Source organism: Diceros bicornis, chromosome 15, assembly GCF_020826845.1.
Source record: "Diceros bicornis minor isolate mBicDic1 chromosome 15, mDicBic1.mat.cur, whole genome shotgun sequence".
NCBI lineage: Eukaryota > Metazoa > Chordata > Mammalia > Perissodactyla > Rhinocerotidae > Diceros > Diceros bicornis.
Genome location: NC_080754.1, coordinates 43,647,404 through 43,661,824, shown reverse-complemented (window position 1 = coordinate 43,661,824; position 14,421 = coordinate 43,647,404). Strand labels below are relative to the sequence as shown.

Sequence of the window (14,421 nt, the reverse complement as noted above, 5' to 3'; positions counted from 1 at the left end):
TTTATATAACACTTGACCTTCATTCACCGATGCTGTAAATCAAGTCAGTACTCTAGAAAATGAAAAGTGCTAAACACTGTAGAATCTATCATTATTAATATTCTAATAAGGAAGTCTAATCAGATTTTATTTATTCATTCATTCATTTGTTCATTTAGTTAAAAAATAAAGACCAATAGCAATTGAAAATTGAGCACCGAGTGAAAAAGTTTTATAGCCAGAGAACTTGATCCAGGACAGAGTCTAGGTAGGCTCTCAGAGATGAGGTTCAGGGAGGGAGAAATGGAGTAAGTCTTTTAAAGCTGAAAGACTGTCTCTGTCCCATTTTAAGAAAGCAAAGCGTCTGAGTGGGTTGACTGGCTGGTTAGATCTGGGCTTGCTGGTTTTGAAAGCACTGGGCTGGCTGCTTGGAGGACCTCTGCTGTGTGGGTGGTTCAGCACTATGGAGTCCAGGTGTCTCGGTAGGGGATGTGAGGTTTCTGACTCGAGACTATGGCACGCAGCTGCCTCATGTCTGAGTCAGCAGTCTGTTGCCCGGTCAGGTCTGCACTAACGTCAGCAGTCTAGGGAGCCAGGACAGTTTATCAATTCACTCAACAAGCTGGATTTCTAGACTCTTTACCTGCCCCATCCTCCTTAGACCAAGCCATGCCGCCTGTCATGTGCTCCCATAACACTCTTCACTTATCTTATGTAAGTTTAGTCATCACACTCCAGTGCTGTTTAATTACCTACCTTCTCTACCGTAAGGACCAGCAGGGCAAGGGCCACATCTATCTTGTTCACACTCTATCTCCAGTACCTAGTACAGTGCTGAACATAAGGTAGATATGCAATGAATATTTTTTTAAAAAAATGAATGAGGCTCTATGCAAGCAGGGAGACGGAGCAGACTGGAATATAATAAAACCAGAATTCAAAGTCTGTGAAGAGACAATATGCTAAACAGGGGTGGAGCCAAATTGTGTGAGAACAGAAGCTTATGCAAATTGGGAGGATCAATTTAAGAAAAAGAATATAAAATTATAAATACAAAATTAAGTATCTTGTCTTGGAAGAGGTTCATGCGATTGAGGGGACTTGAAGCTTAAGCTTCATTATCTTCACAGTAAATCCCTCTCTGGTGATAAGTAGACTAATGTACCAAATACTGCGGAATCTCTAAAGAGTGACCAGAGATCTCTGCTAGGGAAAATCAAAGATTCCATAGAAGAAAGAAATTGTGAGCTTGATCTTACAGACAGAAACAAAGGAAAGGATTTGCAGGTGGAAGAAACATGCTGTAACTCACAGGTGAGAAAGAGCTAGAGCCTATCTGTGGAATAGTGAGAAGTACTATCTGGCTAATGTGGGGTTAGGTGGGGAAAGTCTTAGGACAGTGGTTCTCAAAGTGTGATCCTGGGCCGGCAGCATCAGAATCACCCGGGGAACTTGTTAGAACCCCAGCCACTCAGCTCAGCCCAGACTTACCCAATTAGAAACTCTGAGGATAGAGCACAGAAATCCATATTTTAACAAGACCTCCTGGTGATTCTGATGCAGCTCAAGTTTGAAAACCAATGCCTTAGTGACTTGAGCATCAGATGAAGCTATTTTATACTTAAAAATTTAATTTCAGGCTGTTATACAAGATGGAGAGACATCAGAAAAAAAGGATTATGACAGAGAGAGAGAGAGAGTTCTCCTCATCTCATACCCCAAAATAAATTACAGATAAACTAAAAAGTTAAAGTAAAAAAATGCAACCAGATCTCAGGGAGAAGAAAAGATTATTTCAGCATAAGGCCAATAATAGAGCCTGTAAAGGAAAAGACTAATAGATTTGATTTCACAACAATTTAAAACACTTGTACTATTAACAAAATTAAAAAGCAAACTAGAAAGAAAGATATGCAACATATCTCAGATAAAAAGCTAAAAAGTCTAATTTTTTTAAAAAAGATAAATAGACTAGAAAAATGGGCAAAGGACATAAACTGAAAATTCACAAAAGAAATACAAATGGTCAATAAACACATGAGAAAATATGCAAGTTCACAAAAAACAAGAAAAACAAAATGGAATACTATATTTTACTTAGCAAATTGGCAGAGCATTTTTTAAGATGGAAACAACTTAATTGTCCACTATTTAACAGTATGGTCATTTATAGTGGAATTCCAAGGTGCCATTAACATTAATAGCATAAGGAATGTTCATGCTATATTAAGTGGGAAAAAAGCTGTTACAAAATACTATGAATAATACTATCCTAATTTTGAAAACAATTTCTATATGGATATAGATATAAAAATAGAAACATATTGAGCTAAACGTTACCATTGGTTAGCTCTGGGTTGTGAGATTATGATCAATTTTTCCTTTGCTCTTCATACATTTCTATTGTCTCCATTATGTGACAAATACGTATCCCTTTTCTAATCAGGAAAAAATTAAGCGATGCTACAAGTGTGGCAAAAAGTTGGAAGAATGATGATTCAATACTCCCGCAAAGTTAGAATATAACAAACTCTACAACTCGGTACTCTGAGATTTGAGGGTTTTCTCCCCGCCGCCACCACCTTCCCTTAAGAGGAAAGAGAAGAAAGAGAGACGCAAAAAGGAAACTGGAAAACGTACTCCAGCTAAGCAAAGAATATCCAATTGCCTCGGATTTGTGATTATCTTAAACGACGTGTACATAAACATCGTGATGCTCTTATTTACTTCGTTGGGTGAGTGCAAATAGTGTGGGTTTGTTTCTTCAAAGAACGCACTGAGGTGGGGGCGAGGAGGAAGGTGTTTTTGTTCTCACTACAAAATTTTTTGGAATAAAACTTCAGCCTAGAATGTAAAGATTTTGTTCGGCCCAGGCTACGCGTGACCAAAACAGTAATTTAAAATGGTCCCATAACACCCCCTTGTGGCTTCCAGGGTATCAGATCGGGACACAGCCCAACCAGCCAAGAGGTGGGAACCATAAATACTGTTCTTTGTAAATTCAACAAACGTGTGTCAATTCCATATTCCGCGTCAGGCACTAACTATACTAGGATTAAAAGATGCCACTAAATCCCCTCGTACTTTATTCAGGTCATGCCAGCATTCGTAAACATTCGTTTGTTTGGGCTGAGTACACACACTAAAGTTATGAGGTCATAAAAATTGAGCCTCACGAATCAGTGTCTCTTTCAAATATGGCTTTATCTTCTGGGAGATACTTGAAGGGATCGGAGTAAGGTCTGTGATTATTACTATCCAGCGGTTGGTTGGTTAGCACGTGGCAATCAGAAAAAGCACAGTGGACGTGGATAAAAAGACGCGGATTGCAGCCCTGACTATCCGAGTGACCTTGGTCACGTGATAATCCACATGGGCCTCGTTCATCAACTTATATTTATTTGAACCCGGGTGCTAAGGCTACAAAAATGAATAAGACCTAGTCTCTGGCCCTTCATAAGCTCACTATTCTGATTTGTAAATTGGCAACTAACAACCTCAACTCGTTGTCAAAAAGGCCACATACGACGACACTTGTACAGAGATCTTCATTTTTGAAAACGTGTTCACGTTTATTTATGCTTATTTTAAGATTTTATTTATTTATTTATTTTCCCCCTAAAGCCCCAGTAGATAGTTGTATGCCATAGCTGCACATCCTTCTAGTTACTGTATGTGGGACGGGGCCTCAGCATGGCCAGAGAAGCGTGCGTCGGGTGTGCGCCTGGGATCGAACCCAGGCCGCCAGCAGCGGAGCCGGGGCACTTAACCGCTAAGCAATGGGGCCGGCCCTTATTTATGCTTATTTAATTTAATCCTTTCTATATAAGCTCATAGAAACTCAAGGTCGGAAAAGGAATTAAATCATCTAATCCAATCCCCTATAATTTCACACGCATTCCACCAAGACTGCTTTAGTCAAGGAATTCGGCTGAAACCTAATGACTCACGATCTTCAACAGTTTCACCCTTCTGCCCTGTGCACAGCATCCCAGCCTCGTGTGTGTCTTTGGTGGGGCCTCAGGAAAACCATGACGCGCTCGTTGCCCTTTTCGTCCCGAGGAGGCTGCTGCCACTCTGAGGTTTGAAATGCCACATGCCTTGCCTAACCCGAGCAAGGCCAATTCCCCCACGTCCCCTGGAAGAGCAGGGTGGGAAAACAGCTGCGAGCGCGCTGCGCTTCTCCCACTTCTTCGCGGGCGGGAGGAACGGCTGAGAGTGGGCGGGGGGGAAGTTCCCTGGGCTGCCTCGCCTGGAGGCGGGTGGAATCACCCGCTCGGCTCGGGAGGGGCGGTACCGCGCCTGGAAGGGGCCTGCGGCGGCGCAGAGGTGCCGGCAGGGGGCGCGGGCTGTCGGGCCACCCCCGGGGCTGGAGGCCGGTGGTCCCTCCCAGGCCCGGAGTGCGGCGAGGCCGCGCCGCCCGATCCCCTGCCCCCACTCTTACCTCGTCACCTCCCCGCCCTCTCGGCGGGCCCCAGAGGTGCGCGGCGCAGGCGCGGAGCGAGGCGGTGAGTGCAGCCGCCGAGCCTGAGCCTGGGCCTGGGGCCTGGCGGGCAGGGCGTGGGGCGCGCGGGAGGGAGAGGGGCGGCCCGGCGGAGCGCACGGGCCGGAGCGGCGCCGCCCGCCTCCGTGCGCCCGCGGGCAGTGCTGCGCGGTCCCTCCGCCCGCGCTCGGGCGCCTTGGCCGCCGCCGCCTCGGAGCTGCGCCCGGGCTGGCCGGGCGGGGCCTGGGGGACTGGTGAGTGCGAGACGCGCGGGCCGGCCGGACTCCCGACTGCTGCAGGGGCCGCGGGCGCGCGGGTGCAGCTTCCAACTGGAGAGGGCAGGACAGAGCGGATGGCGTCCTTTAAACTGAAACCCTGCCTTCGTTTGATGGCGGGATAGCGGTCCCCTCCCCCATCCCGAAGTCAGTTCCATCCCCTGCGGAGGACGCCTCCGTGCGGGCTCGCTTCGGCCCCCTGCTGCTTTTTTCCTTATGGCGCCTTCGGGGTCGGGCTGGGAGTCCCCGCTAGTCACCGGGCCCTGGCGCGGGGTGGAGGCGCTGAATCCCGCGCCTCCTGCCCGGCCCTCCGCGGGCATGTCCTGCGGCTCTGAGCTCCGGATGCCCCGTGGTGCCACGCTGGCCCTCGGGCCCTGCCTCACGGCATCGTGATCCCAGGCAGTGCATCCCCGCGCTCGAGCCGACAGCCGCAGCAAGTAGCCGTGGGTCCTGGCGCCCAAGTCTCCAGCCAGTCTTCTAAGCCACACGTTGGGTGCTTAGAAACCCCTTTTGGTTTGTTTTTCACTGCAACCTGGGGACATGAGTAATTTGAAGTAGTTGATCTCTTTGCAAAGAGATAAAGATTTGTGCTTCAACCACGACTGACGCTAATTTGGACAGATAGCGGGTTCTAGTTCCAGCTCTCCTGTGACATTTTTGTGTTTCAATTCTTTTAAAATCTGGGAAATTTATACTTATTTTAAAAGGAGGGTGAAAACGCGCTTTTAAAACCCTTTAGTATAAAAACGTAGCTTTTTATTGTAAATATTTTTTTTATACAGAATAGGAAGAGAATATCCACATTGTGTGAAAGGCCTTTACAAAGACTCATCTGTTTGGTATAAATGCTACGTATTATGTGTAGTAGTGTGTTTTGTACATGGACATGCTTATTGAAAAAAATGACAGGTGCTGACGTATTTTCTAAGTTGCTTTTTAAAAAAATGATGTCTCATTTTTATAAATGTAAAATATATACGTATACCTTAGCATAGGAAAATGTCTAAATGTCTGGATGTCTATACACCAAAATGTTAACAGTCGTTGTTCTGGGTGAATAGATTCTAGATGGTTTAATTAATTTTTTTAAAATTTTTCTACTTTTCCTGCAATGACATGTATTACATCTGTAGTTGGTTTAGTGGGGAAGGGAGAGTGAATGATAAGTTGCACGTGATTCATAATCTTCCCGGTGAGAGGAGGACTAGTGAGCAAAGGTTTATGACATCCCGGAGTAAAAAGCCAAACTTCTTCATCGGGGCAGTTATCCGTACAAAAAGCACATAAAACTTTTGCTGACATGAAGGATGGTTAGCATTTTGGGTCGTGAGTGGGCATCTTACCATGGTGCTGATAGGAGATCTGATAAACTGGGGTATTGTTCAGCCCTAAGTAGGAGTCAGACCTTTCCTGATCAAAGTGATCCTATTCGTCTCACCTGACAGTCTGAATCCAGGCTAGCTTGCAACATTAATTTTGATGCTATGCTTGGTTTCCTTTTCTTTTATATTCTTCAACTTGGAAAGGATTTGAAGTGTATTCTGAAATAACAAGAAGCTACTTTAATATGTCTGGCTGACAGTGTTCAGTGTTCTCCCTGATACTTTTAGAGCATTTAAAACATGAAGTGTAAAGCTTTTGGCTGTATGCATTCTAGAAGTGTACAAAAAAGGTATTAGGAATAAGTCTTAAAATTTTAGTTTATTACATAAGTGTGAAAATTGCTTTTCTTTTTTTGATTTTTGAGTACACTTGGTTGGGATGTGCTCAAGGAATGCTATTTGTGTTGTTAGGCGAGGCATTGTATATATTGGAATTATTTCTATAAATCTCATGGTTGTCAATTCTTTGGGTGATTCCCTTCTCTTCCCAACTGGTGGCCGAGTAAGAACTGGAAGCAAGATGTAACTTGCTGGTAGCAGTGATTAGCAATGAAGGTTTATTCACATACAGTTAGTTCAAAACCCGGGAGTCAGAAGACATGTGTTTTCGTCCATGGTTCCACTACTTAGTTGACGTGACTTTAACTGAGTCTGTTTCCTCATCAGCAAAACTGGGGTGGGTTTGATAGTAGCTCCTCTATGTACCTCAGAGGATTATTGTGAAAATCAAATAAAATAATAGGAAAATACTCAAACTAAAAAGTGCCATCTTATTACCATATGATCACATCACCTGTATTGCTGATATACCTAGAAATTAGTGAAGCAGCAAAAATGGTATGTGCACCTGAAGTTCCTTACTAGAAATGAGATGGTCTTAGTAATGATGCCAAGTTCTACCTGCTGTGTGTATCACCTTGGTGATAAGACAAGCAGCATATAAACCTGGTGGAGAAAACTTAACAATGCATTTCTTTTCTAACGTTACTTACCTCCCCACTGCTACAATGGAAGGAACACTAATCTGAAATGGAAGAGGTAGTTTTGATTCTGACACTAATCTATTGTTTGAATTGGGGTGATCACTTTATCTCCCTATTTGTTTCCAAACTAAAATAAAGGGATTGATAGCATGGTCTTTAACATCAGTTAGATCTTTTTCAAATCCCAACTCTACCACTTATTAAGTATCCCCCTTGACTTGACTTTACTGTGCCTCAGTTTCCTCATCAATAACAAGGGGTAAATAATAATGGTTTTGAGAGTGTTGTCGATTTTGCATATCGTAGGAGTAAATAAGATAAAGTATGTGCACAGCCTCGTACGTAGTTGGTGCTCAATAAATGATCATTATTATTCTTCTATTAAATAATCTATAAGGATGTAAACAGTTTAAATTCTGTGATTTGATGTTTGTTTTCATTATATTTGCTTTCATTGTGGCTGAATAAATTAGTGCAGGTTTAATTCCTGTTTTGGTATTAAGGCATAGCTATAGTTTTAGGAGGTAAATTCATTTCAAAAAATATGACACATTTACTTATATTTACATATTTCACATAAATACATTTATCAATGTATACAATTTTTAGTACTTAATACAGCATATTCAAAAGAATATGATACTTGAATTCTTTTCAGTTGTATAACTGGAGTTGCATTACTTTCCAGCTGATTAAAGATCTGGTACCACTGTATTCTTGAATCTCAGAAATGAACTACGTTTTTACTTATGTGACTTCTGTCATGTTTTTCCTCCAGGCATTTTTTTTTTACCGTCTCTGAAAACTTCCCTGTAACTCATTTTTCCTCACTCCTGTATTAAGAATTACACCAAGTAAGTAGAATGTAGTAAAACTAATTAGTAAATTTAAAACAGTTCATGGGAATTTAATCATACAATGGTTGCCATACCCATTCTGTTCTCAAGAGAATATTAAATGTGACCTCATAAGCAAGAAAAATATTTTTTCTTGAAAAGTATATTCTTTTTTGTTTTTTTTATGAGGAAAACTAGCCCTGAGCTAACATCTCTTGCCAATCCTCCTCTCTTTGCTGAGGAAGACTGGCCCTGGGCTAGTATCCGTGCCCATCTTCCTCTACTTTGGGACGCCACCACAGCATGGCTTGACGAGAGGTGCGTAAGTCTGCACCCGGGATCTGAACCTGCGAACCCCAGGTCGCCGAAGCGGAGCCCTCACACTTAACCGCTGCGCCACCGGGCCAGCCCCAAAAATTATATTCTGAGCTTCTATGTGATGAGTATTTTTTCTGAAAGCCAGGGGATCCATACAGATTTGTGACAGTATTTTTTTTAAGGGAATGTATCCACCTTTAGCTTGAAAACTGTATCAGAATATTTCCAACTGTAGGAAATGTACCTGTAAAATTCTTAAAATGATGCCATAGGCACAATTTTTTTATAAGAAATAATTTAAGCATAAGGCTTATTGTAATTATCCAGTTCTCACAATTATATCAACTTTTGAAAAAGTTCTCAACCTCACTAAGAGAGAAAACAGAACTCAGTGTCCTGCTTTTAAACTTGATCAGAAAAATAAATCCAAAATATAAAGAGCCATTGTTGAACATTTCTCTTACCAAGTAGATTTTCATGTGGCACACACTTTTCCTTTTTTTTTTTTGGTGAGGAAGATTCGCCCTGAGCTGACATCTGTTGCCAATCTTCCTCTTTTTGCTTGAGGAAGATTCACCCTGAGCTAACATCCGTGCCAGTCTTCCTCCATTTTGTATTTGGGTCGCTGCCACAGCCTGGCCAATGAGTGGTGTAGGTATGTGCCCAGGATCCAAACCTGCAAATCTGGGCCGCCGAAGTGGAGCACGCCAGACTTAACCACTGGGCCACGGGGCTGGCTCCCACACACATTTCTGATTGCCAATAAATTCTTTGATTAGAAAGAATTTTTATAACAATATTAACAATCATTATTTGTGAAATATTTGTTAAATTTATTTTTAGATTGAAAAGATATGAACGAATATCCTAAAAAAAGAAAAAGGAAGACTTTGCACCCTTCTCGTTATTCAGGTTGGTGTATAATTTAATTATTTTAAAGTTGGGCCGTGGATTGATTCCCATGCCATTGTATTCCATCCGTTTTCTCAGAAATGGTAGGATAAGAATTAAATATCTGGGCCAATTTTTAGGTAAGAGAAAACTTTAAATAAATTCTCTGAATATATTCCTCATTGTCTACCATGTGCTAGGCAGAACTTTACAGACGTTTTATTTAATCCTCACAACTTTACGGTTTATAGATATTTAAAATTAGATATCTAGGTTGCATACTTATACAGCATAATTGAGATTTGCCTGTGTGATTCCCAAACTTGTGCTTAAGGCACAACGATAGCCTTGGTGGAAGATATTTTGCATCATTGGGAAAAAAAATCTTTAATCCTGTGTACATTATTCTCAGAAAGGTGAACTTTCATTTTGATTGTGTAATTTTAGGTCCTTTGGTTGAAGTTGGCTCTGCTGTCTTGGCAGTATAAGAAAAGTCTTTGTGGCCATTTCTAACTAATACACCTCACATACATATGCTTGGGACAGTCTCAGGCATACCTGTTAGACCACTCAACCTACACATTCTTCATATCTGAGAAAATTAAGCCTGGTTTACTATTTACTTGGCCAAGCAAGACTTGAAATGATGATATTCAGAAGCCGTTAACTGGTCCTCAGACCGTTCCGCCTATGTATTATGCTTTCTCTGCACTCCATGGCAGGTCTTCTTGGTAGTTAATTCAATGTTTTTTGCAGATAATGTGTTTATCACATATTTATGTTTTGTAGCATTCTGACTGTAAAGCAAACGTATCTTTGTGTGCTTCAAAGTATTATATTTTAAATTGTATAATTTGTGGTTCTTTCAGAGCTCAATGTCAATATCAGATCTGAAATATAAGAGGTTTCAGAATTGAGGAAAATATTAATACTTTATTATAAATACTATGAAAATTTATATATGTTGGATAAAGGGATGGCTGTCATTACATGTATATATGTTTACAGTGCTTGAAATTTTTTCAATTTTGTTTTGTATTAAGATTCCTCGGGCATAAGCAGAATTGCAGATGGATTCAATGGAATTTTTTCTGATCATTGTTATAGTGTCTGTTCTATGAGACAACCAGACTTAAAATATTTTGACAACAAAGGTATATCTAATATTCTCCAAAATATTTTTCTTTAAATTGCTTTTATATGTTTTCATTTCTTCCTTATTTGAAAATGTGCATAAAAGTCATGATTTCAAAATGGGCAAGTGTTTGAATTTGTTAACAATGTAAGAAAACAAAAGGATTTTTGGAAAGAAAGCAAGTAAGTGAATTTTAATTTTTAACATTATTTCAGATGTATAAAAAAAAGCACATTCTCCTAAATCCATTTTAGTTGGCTAGGAATCGGTGGCAAAGCAGGAGTGATTCAGAGTTGGGAGCGTTTATAGTGAAAGATTAAGAATAGTATTATCCGCGGTTCTGCCGTTCAGCTATACCTTTCAGTCTGGAAGGCTAATGGAAGGAAAGAACAGAGGGTGAAGGATTTGGTCTTTTTATTTATTTATTTATTTTTTTGTGTGTGAGGAAGATTAGCCCTGAGCTAACATCTGTTGCCAATCCTCCTCTTTTTGCTGAGGAAGATTGGCCCTGGGCTAACATCCGTGCCCATCTTCCTCTACTTTATATGGGACTCCGCCACAGCATGGCCCGACAAGCCGTATGTCAGTCTGCACCTGGGATCTGAACCCGCGAACCCTGGGCCTCTGAGGCAGAGCATGGGAGCTTAACCACTGTGCCACTGGGCCAGCCCTGGATTTGGTCTTTTTTGGTCTTGCATCTTCTATTGGCTCCTCTTTTCTGGAACATTGGGAGATTGATAATAACTTGGTTTGTTCTCTTCTTCCTGTGCAACCACTGAAACTCCCAATTCCCTTGAGCTGCTGTTACAGGCACAGAAACAAATTATAAAAAAAAAAAATGTAGAGTCAGAGACATGAGTGTGAACTCATATTTGGCTTAATATAGATATAGATGGTTACATACAGAAATATTTATAGATATGTCTATATGTATGTCGTAGTGTACGCACATCTTTTGCTATGTTAGCTGAGAGGGCCTGAAAGAAATGACACCCCAGTAGCAGTGAGCACGTCTAGTGCCCAGACCTTGGTTTCTAATACCACTGTCCAGTAAAAGGAACTAGTGATTCTTAGAGTAATGGCTGATTCTAGTTCTGAGGCAGGAAATTTATAGGATGAGCCCGGAGCATCTTGTGCCAGAAAATAGAGAAGTAGTCAACAACACACACACAATACAGGTATGCCAAAGGAGCACAGGAGTCAGTTGAAAGAGCTCCCAGTAGCCAAAGCTGAAACAATTTGAGAGGAAAAAAAGTGAATTGTAACTCAGAGTATAAAATAAATATCCATGAGTCCATACTGATATAAATAAATGATTGAATAAATAATAAATGGGGAGAAGAGGCAAATCTGGATGAAGTATGGACTTTAATAACAACTTACTAATATTGGTCCTTAATTGTAACAAATGTACCATTTAATGTAAAATATTAATAGTGGAGAAACTGAATGCAGAATATATGGGAATTCCTGTACTATCTTCTCAACTTTTACAGTACATCTAAAACTTCTGAAAAATAAAGTCAATTAAAAACAACCACGATATGATGTGACACCCAGTTTTCTCTACTGACCTGTATTTCAGTCCCCACATGCTAACTTTAAAACATTGGGGCTGGGCTGAGGGAATAAAGCCTTATTCAGACTCAGTAATTTACACTTAAAATTCCTAAGTAACTTTAAAAAGTGATTTCTAGTCCAAATGGGGCAGGGAAGCAAAAGCAGTTGCTTGTTTGGGCAGATTTTTTGTGTGTCTGTGGTACATAGATAACATCTCTTTTCATGGCTAAATCTAAGTCCTTAGTTCCTGTTGGAATTCAAAATTATATTTAAAACACTTGGTGCTTTGTTTTATAATGTTTAATATAAATATATTTTTGATATAAATAATAAATATTTTTCCAAATCACTTTTTACAGATGATGATTCTGACACAGAGACATCAAATGACTTGCCAAAATTTGCAGATGGAATCAAGGCCAGAAACAGAAATCAGAACTACCTGGTTCCCAGTCCTGTACTTAGAATTCTAGACCACACTGCCTTTTCTACAGGTTAGGGAAACTAATTAATAGCATTTGCGTGTTTTGTGTAGATCAATGAAAAAATAATGCATAAAATAAGTTTCTTTTTGCCAGTTATTTAATAGATCTTATTTAGTAATAGTAATAATAGGCTGGTTTTATTTTTCAGAAAAATCTGCTGATATTGAAATTTGTGATGAAGAGTGTGACTCGCCTGAATCAGTCAACCAACAAACTCAAGAGGAGAGTCCTATAGAAGTTCACACTGCCGAAGATGTTCCCATTGCTGCAGAAGTGCATGCAATTTCTGAAGATTATGATATAGAGACAGAAAACAATTCCTCTGAAAGTCTCCAAGACCAAACTGATGAAGAGCCGCCAGCTAAACTCTGCAAAATTCTTGACAAGGGCCAGGCTTTGAATGTGACTGCCCAGCAGAAATGGCCTTTACTGAGAGCTAATAGCAGTGGCCTCTATAAATGTGAACTCTGCGAGTTCAACAGCAAATATTTTTCTGATTTAAAGCAGCATATGATCCTGAAGCATAAGCGGACCGATTCAAATGTGTGTCGAGTATGCAAGGAAAGTTTCTCTACCAGGATGCTTCTGATTGAACATGCCAAACTACACGAGGAGGATCCCTACATTTGTAAATACTGTGATTATAAGACAGTAATTTTTGAGAACCTCAGCCAGCACATTGCAGACACCCATTTTAGCGATCACCTTTATTGGTGCGAGCAGTGCGATGTCCAGTTCTCCTCAAGCAGTGAACTCTACCTACATTTCCAGGAGCACAGCTGTGATGAACAGTACTTGTGTCAGTTCTGTGAACATGAAACGAATGATCCAGAAGACTTGCATAGCCATGTGGTGAATGAACATGCGTGTAAATTAATAGAGTTAAGTGATAAGTATAACAGTGGAGCACATGGACAGTACAGCCTTTTGAGCAAAATTACCTTTGACAAATGTAAAAACTTCTTTGTGTGTCAAGTATGTGGTTTTCGGAGCAGGCTTCATACAAATGTTAACAGGCATGTTGCTATCGAACATACTAAAATTTTTCCTCATGTTTGTGATGACTGTGGGAAAGGCTTTTCAAGTATGCTAGAATACTGCAAACATTTAAATTCACATTTATCTGAAGGCATTTATTTATGTCAATACTGTGAATATTCAACAGGACAAATTGAAGATCTTAAAATTCATCTAGATTTCAAGCATTCGGCTGACTTACCTCATAAATGTAGTGACTGCTTGATGAGGTTTGGAAATGAAAGGGAATTAATAAGTCACCTTCCCGTCCATGAGACAACTTGATTGTTCTCCTTAACTTCCATAATGTTAATGTAAAATAATAAATTTGACTTTTTTAGAGATGTTAAAATGGATGATTTTAAACACAACTTAGGAGAATTGCCTTTAACAAATAAGATTTTTAATTGTCCAATTTTCTTGGCATTGCTCGTTTTTTAGTATATAATTGTATCCTAATTGTGGTATTTTCAGTGCAGGGTAGTTCATAGTTTGAACCACTCTTGGTGACTGTCATCTTATTTCTTGTGTGTGCTCTGATTTCATGAATTGGTAAGAAACAGACGTACTAAGGAAACTACAGTTTTCCTTCCGTAACCAAAGGTGCTGTTAACTTTTTTGCACTCAAGATTAGCTCAGTTTTTCATGTATGAAGTCAATAAAATACTGCACTACCAGAACTAAAAGTCAACATAATATAAAATTAATCCACTTTTACTTCCATTCATAAGAACCTAGACCCTCCTTTTGCATTCCCCATCAGTAATTATCCCCAAGGCAATCAGTAGACTGTCCATCAGTGTGATTCTTTTAATAACACTAGGAGGCCAGTGTTATGGTAGGAAGGAAAGATCTAGTTTTCTTGGCAGTCTGTTTTTTTTTTTTCAATTCTCACTTTATTTTAGCCCCTATCTATGAGTTAAGTAATTTAAGATGAGGGTGGGGAGGAACTGGTAAAGGGTTATACAATAAATATTTCATAATTCGTAACCTGTTGACATTTCATTTTTAGTTATGCAACTGCAAAGTCATGCCCCAGCTTCTGATGTCAAATCATTTACTGAAGTATTAAAGTAG

At 40.3% G+C, this 14,421-nt stretch overlaps 1 protein-coding gene across 2 annotated transcripts; it reads left to right on the top strand.

The window, feature by feature from the left end:
* The first annotated feature begins 4,468 nt into the window (after nucleotides 1-4,468).
* ZNF639 (zinc finger protein 639) lies at nucleotides 4,469-13,759 on the top strand. Of its 2 annotated transcripts, none has more exons than XM_058556306.1 (5): nucleotides 4,469-4,487; nucleotides 9,100-9,168; nucleotides 10,191-10,301; nucleotides 12,202-12,336; nucleotides 12,476-13,759. In XM_058556306.1, the coding sequence occupies exons 2-5, from the start codon at nucleotides 9,111-9,113 to the stop codon at nucleotides 13,627-13,629; spliced, it is 1,458 nt and encodes a 485-aa protein (XP_058412289.1). In that variant the 5' UTR covers nucleotides 4,469-4,487; nucleotides 9,100-9,110; the 3' UTR covers nucleotides 13,630-13,759. The 2 variants fall into 2 exon arrangements, with proteins under 2 accessions (XP_058412289.1, XP_058412288.1); XM_058556305.1 differs by lacking the exon at nucleotides 4,469-4,487 and adding an exon at nucleotides 4,607-7,956.
* The last annotated feature ends 662 nt before the right edge of the window (nucleotides 13,760-14,421 follow it).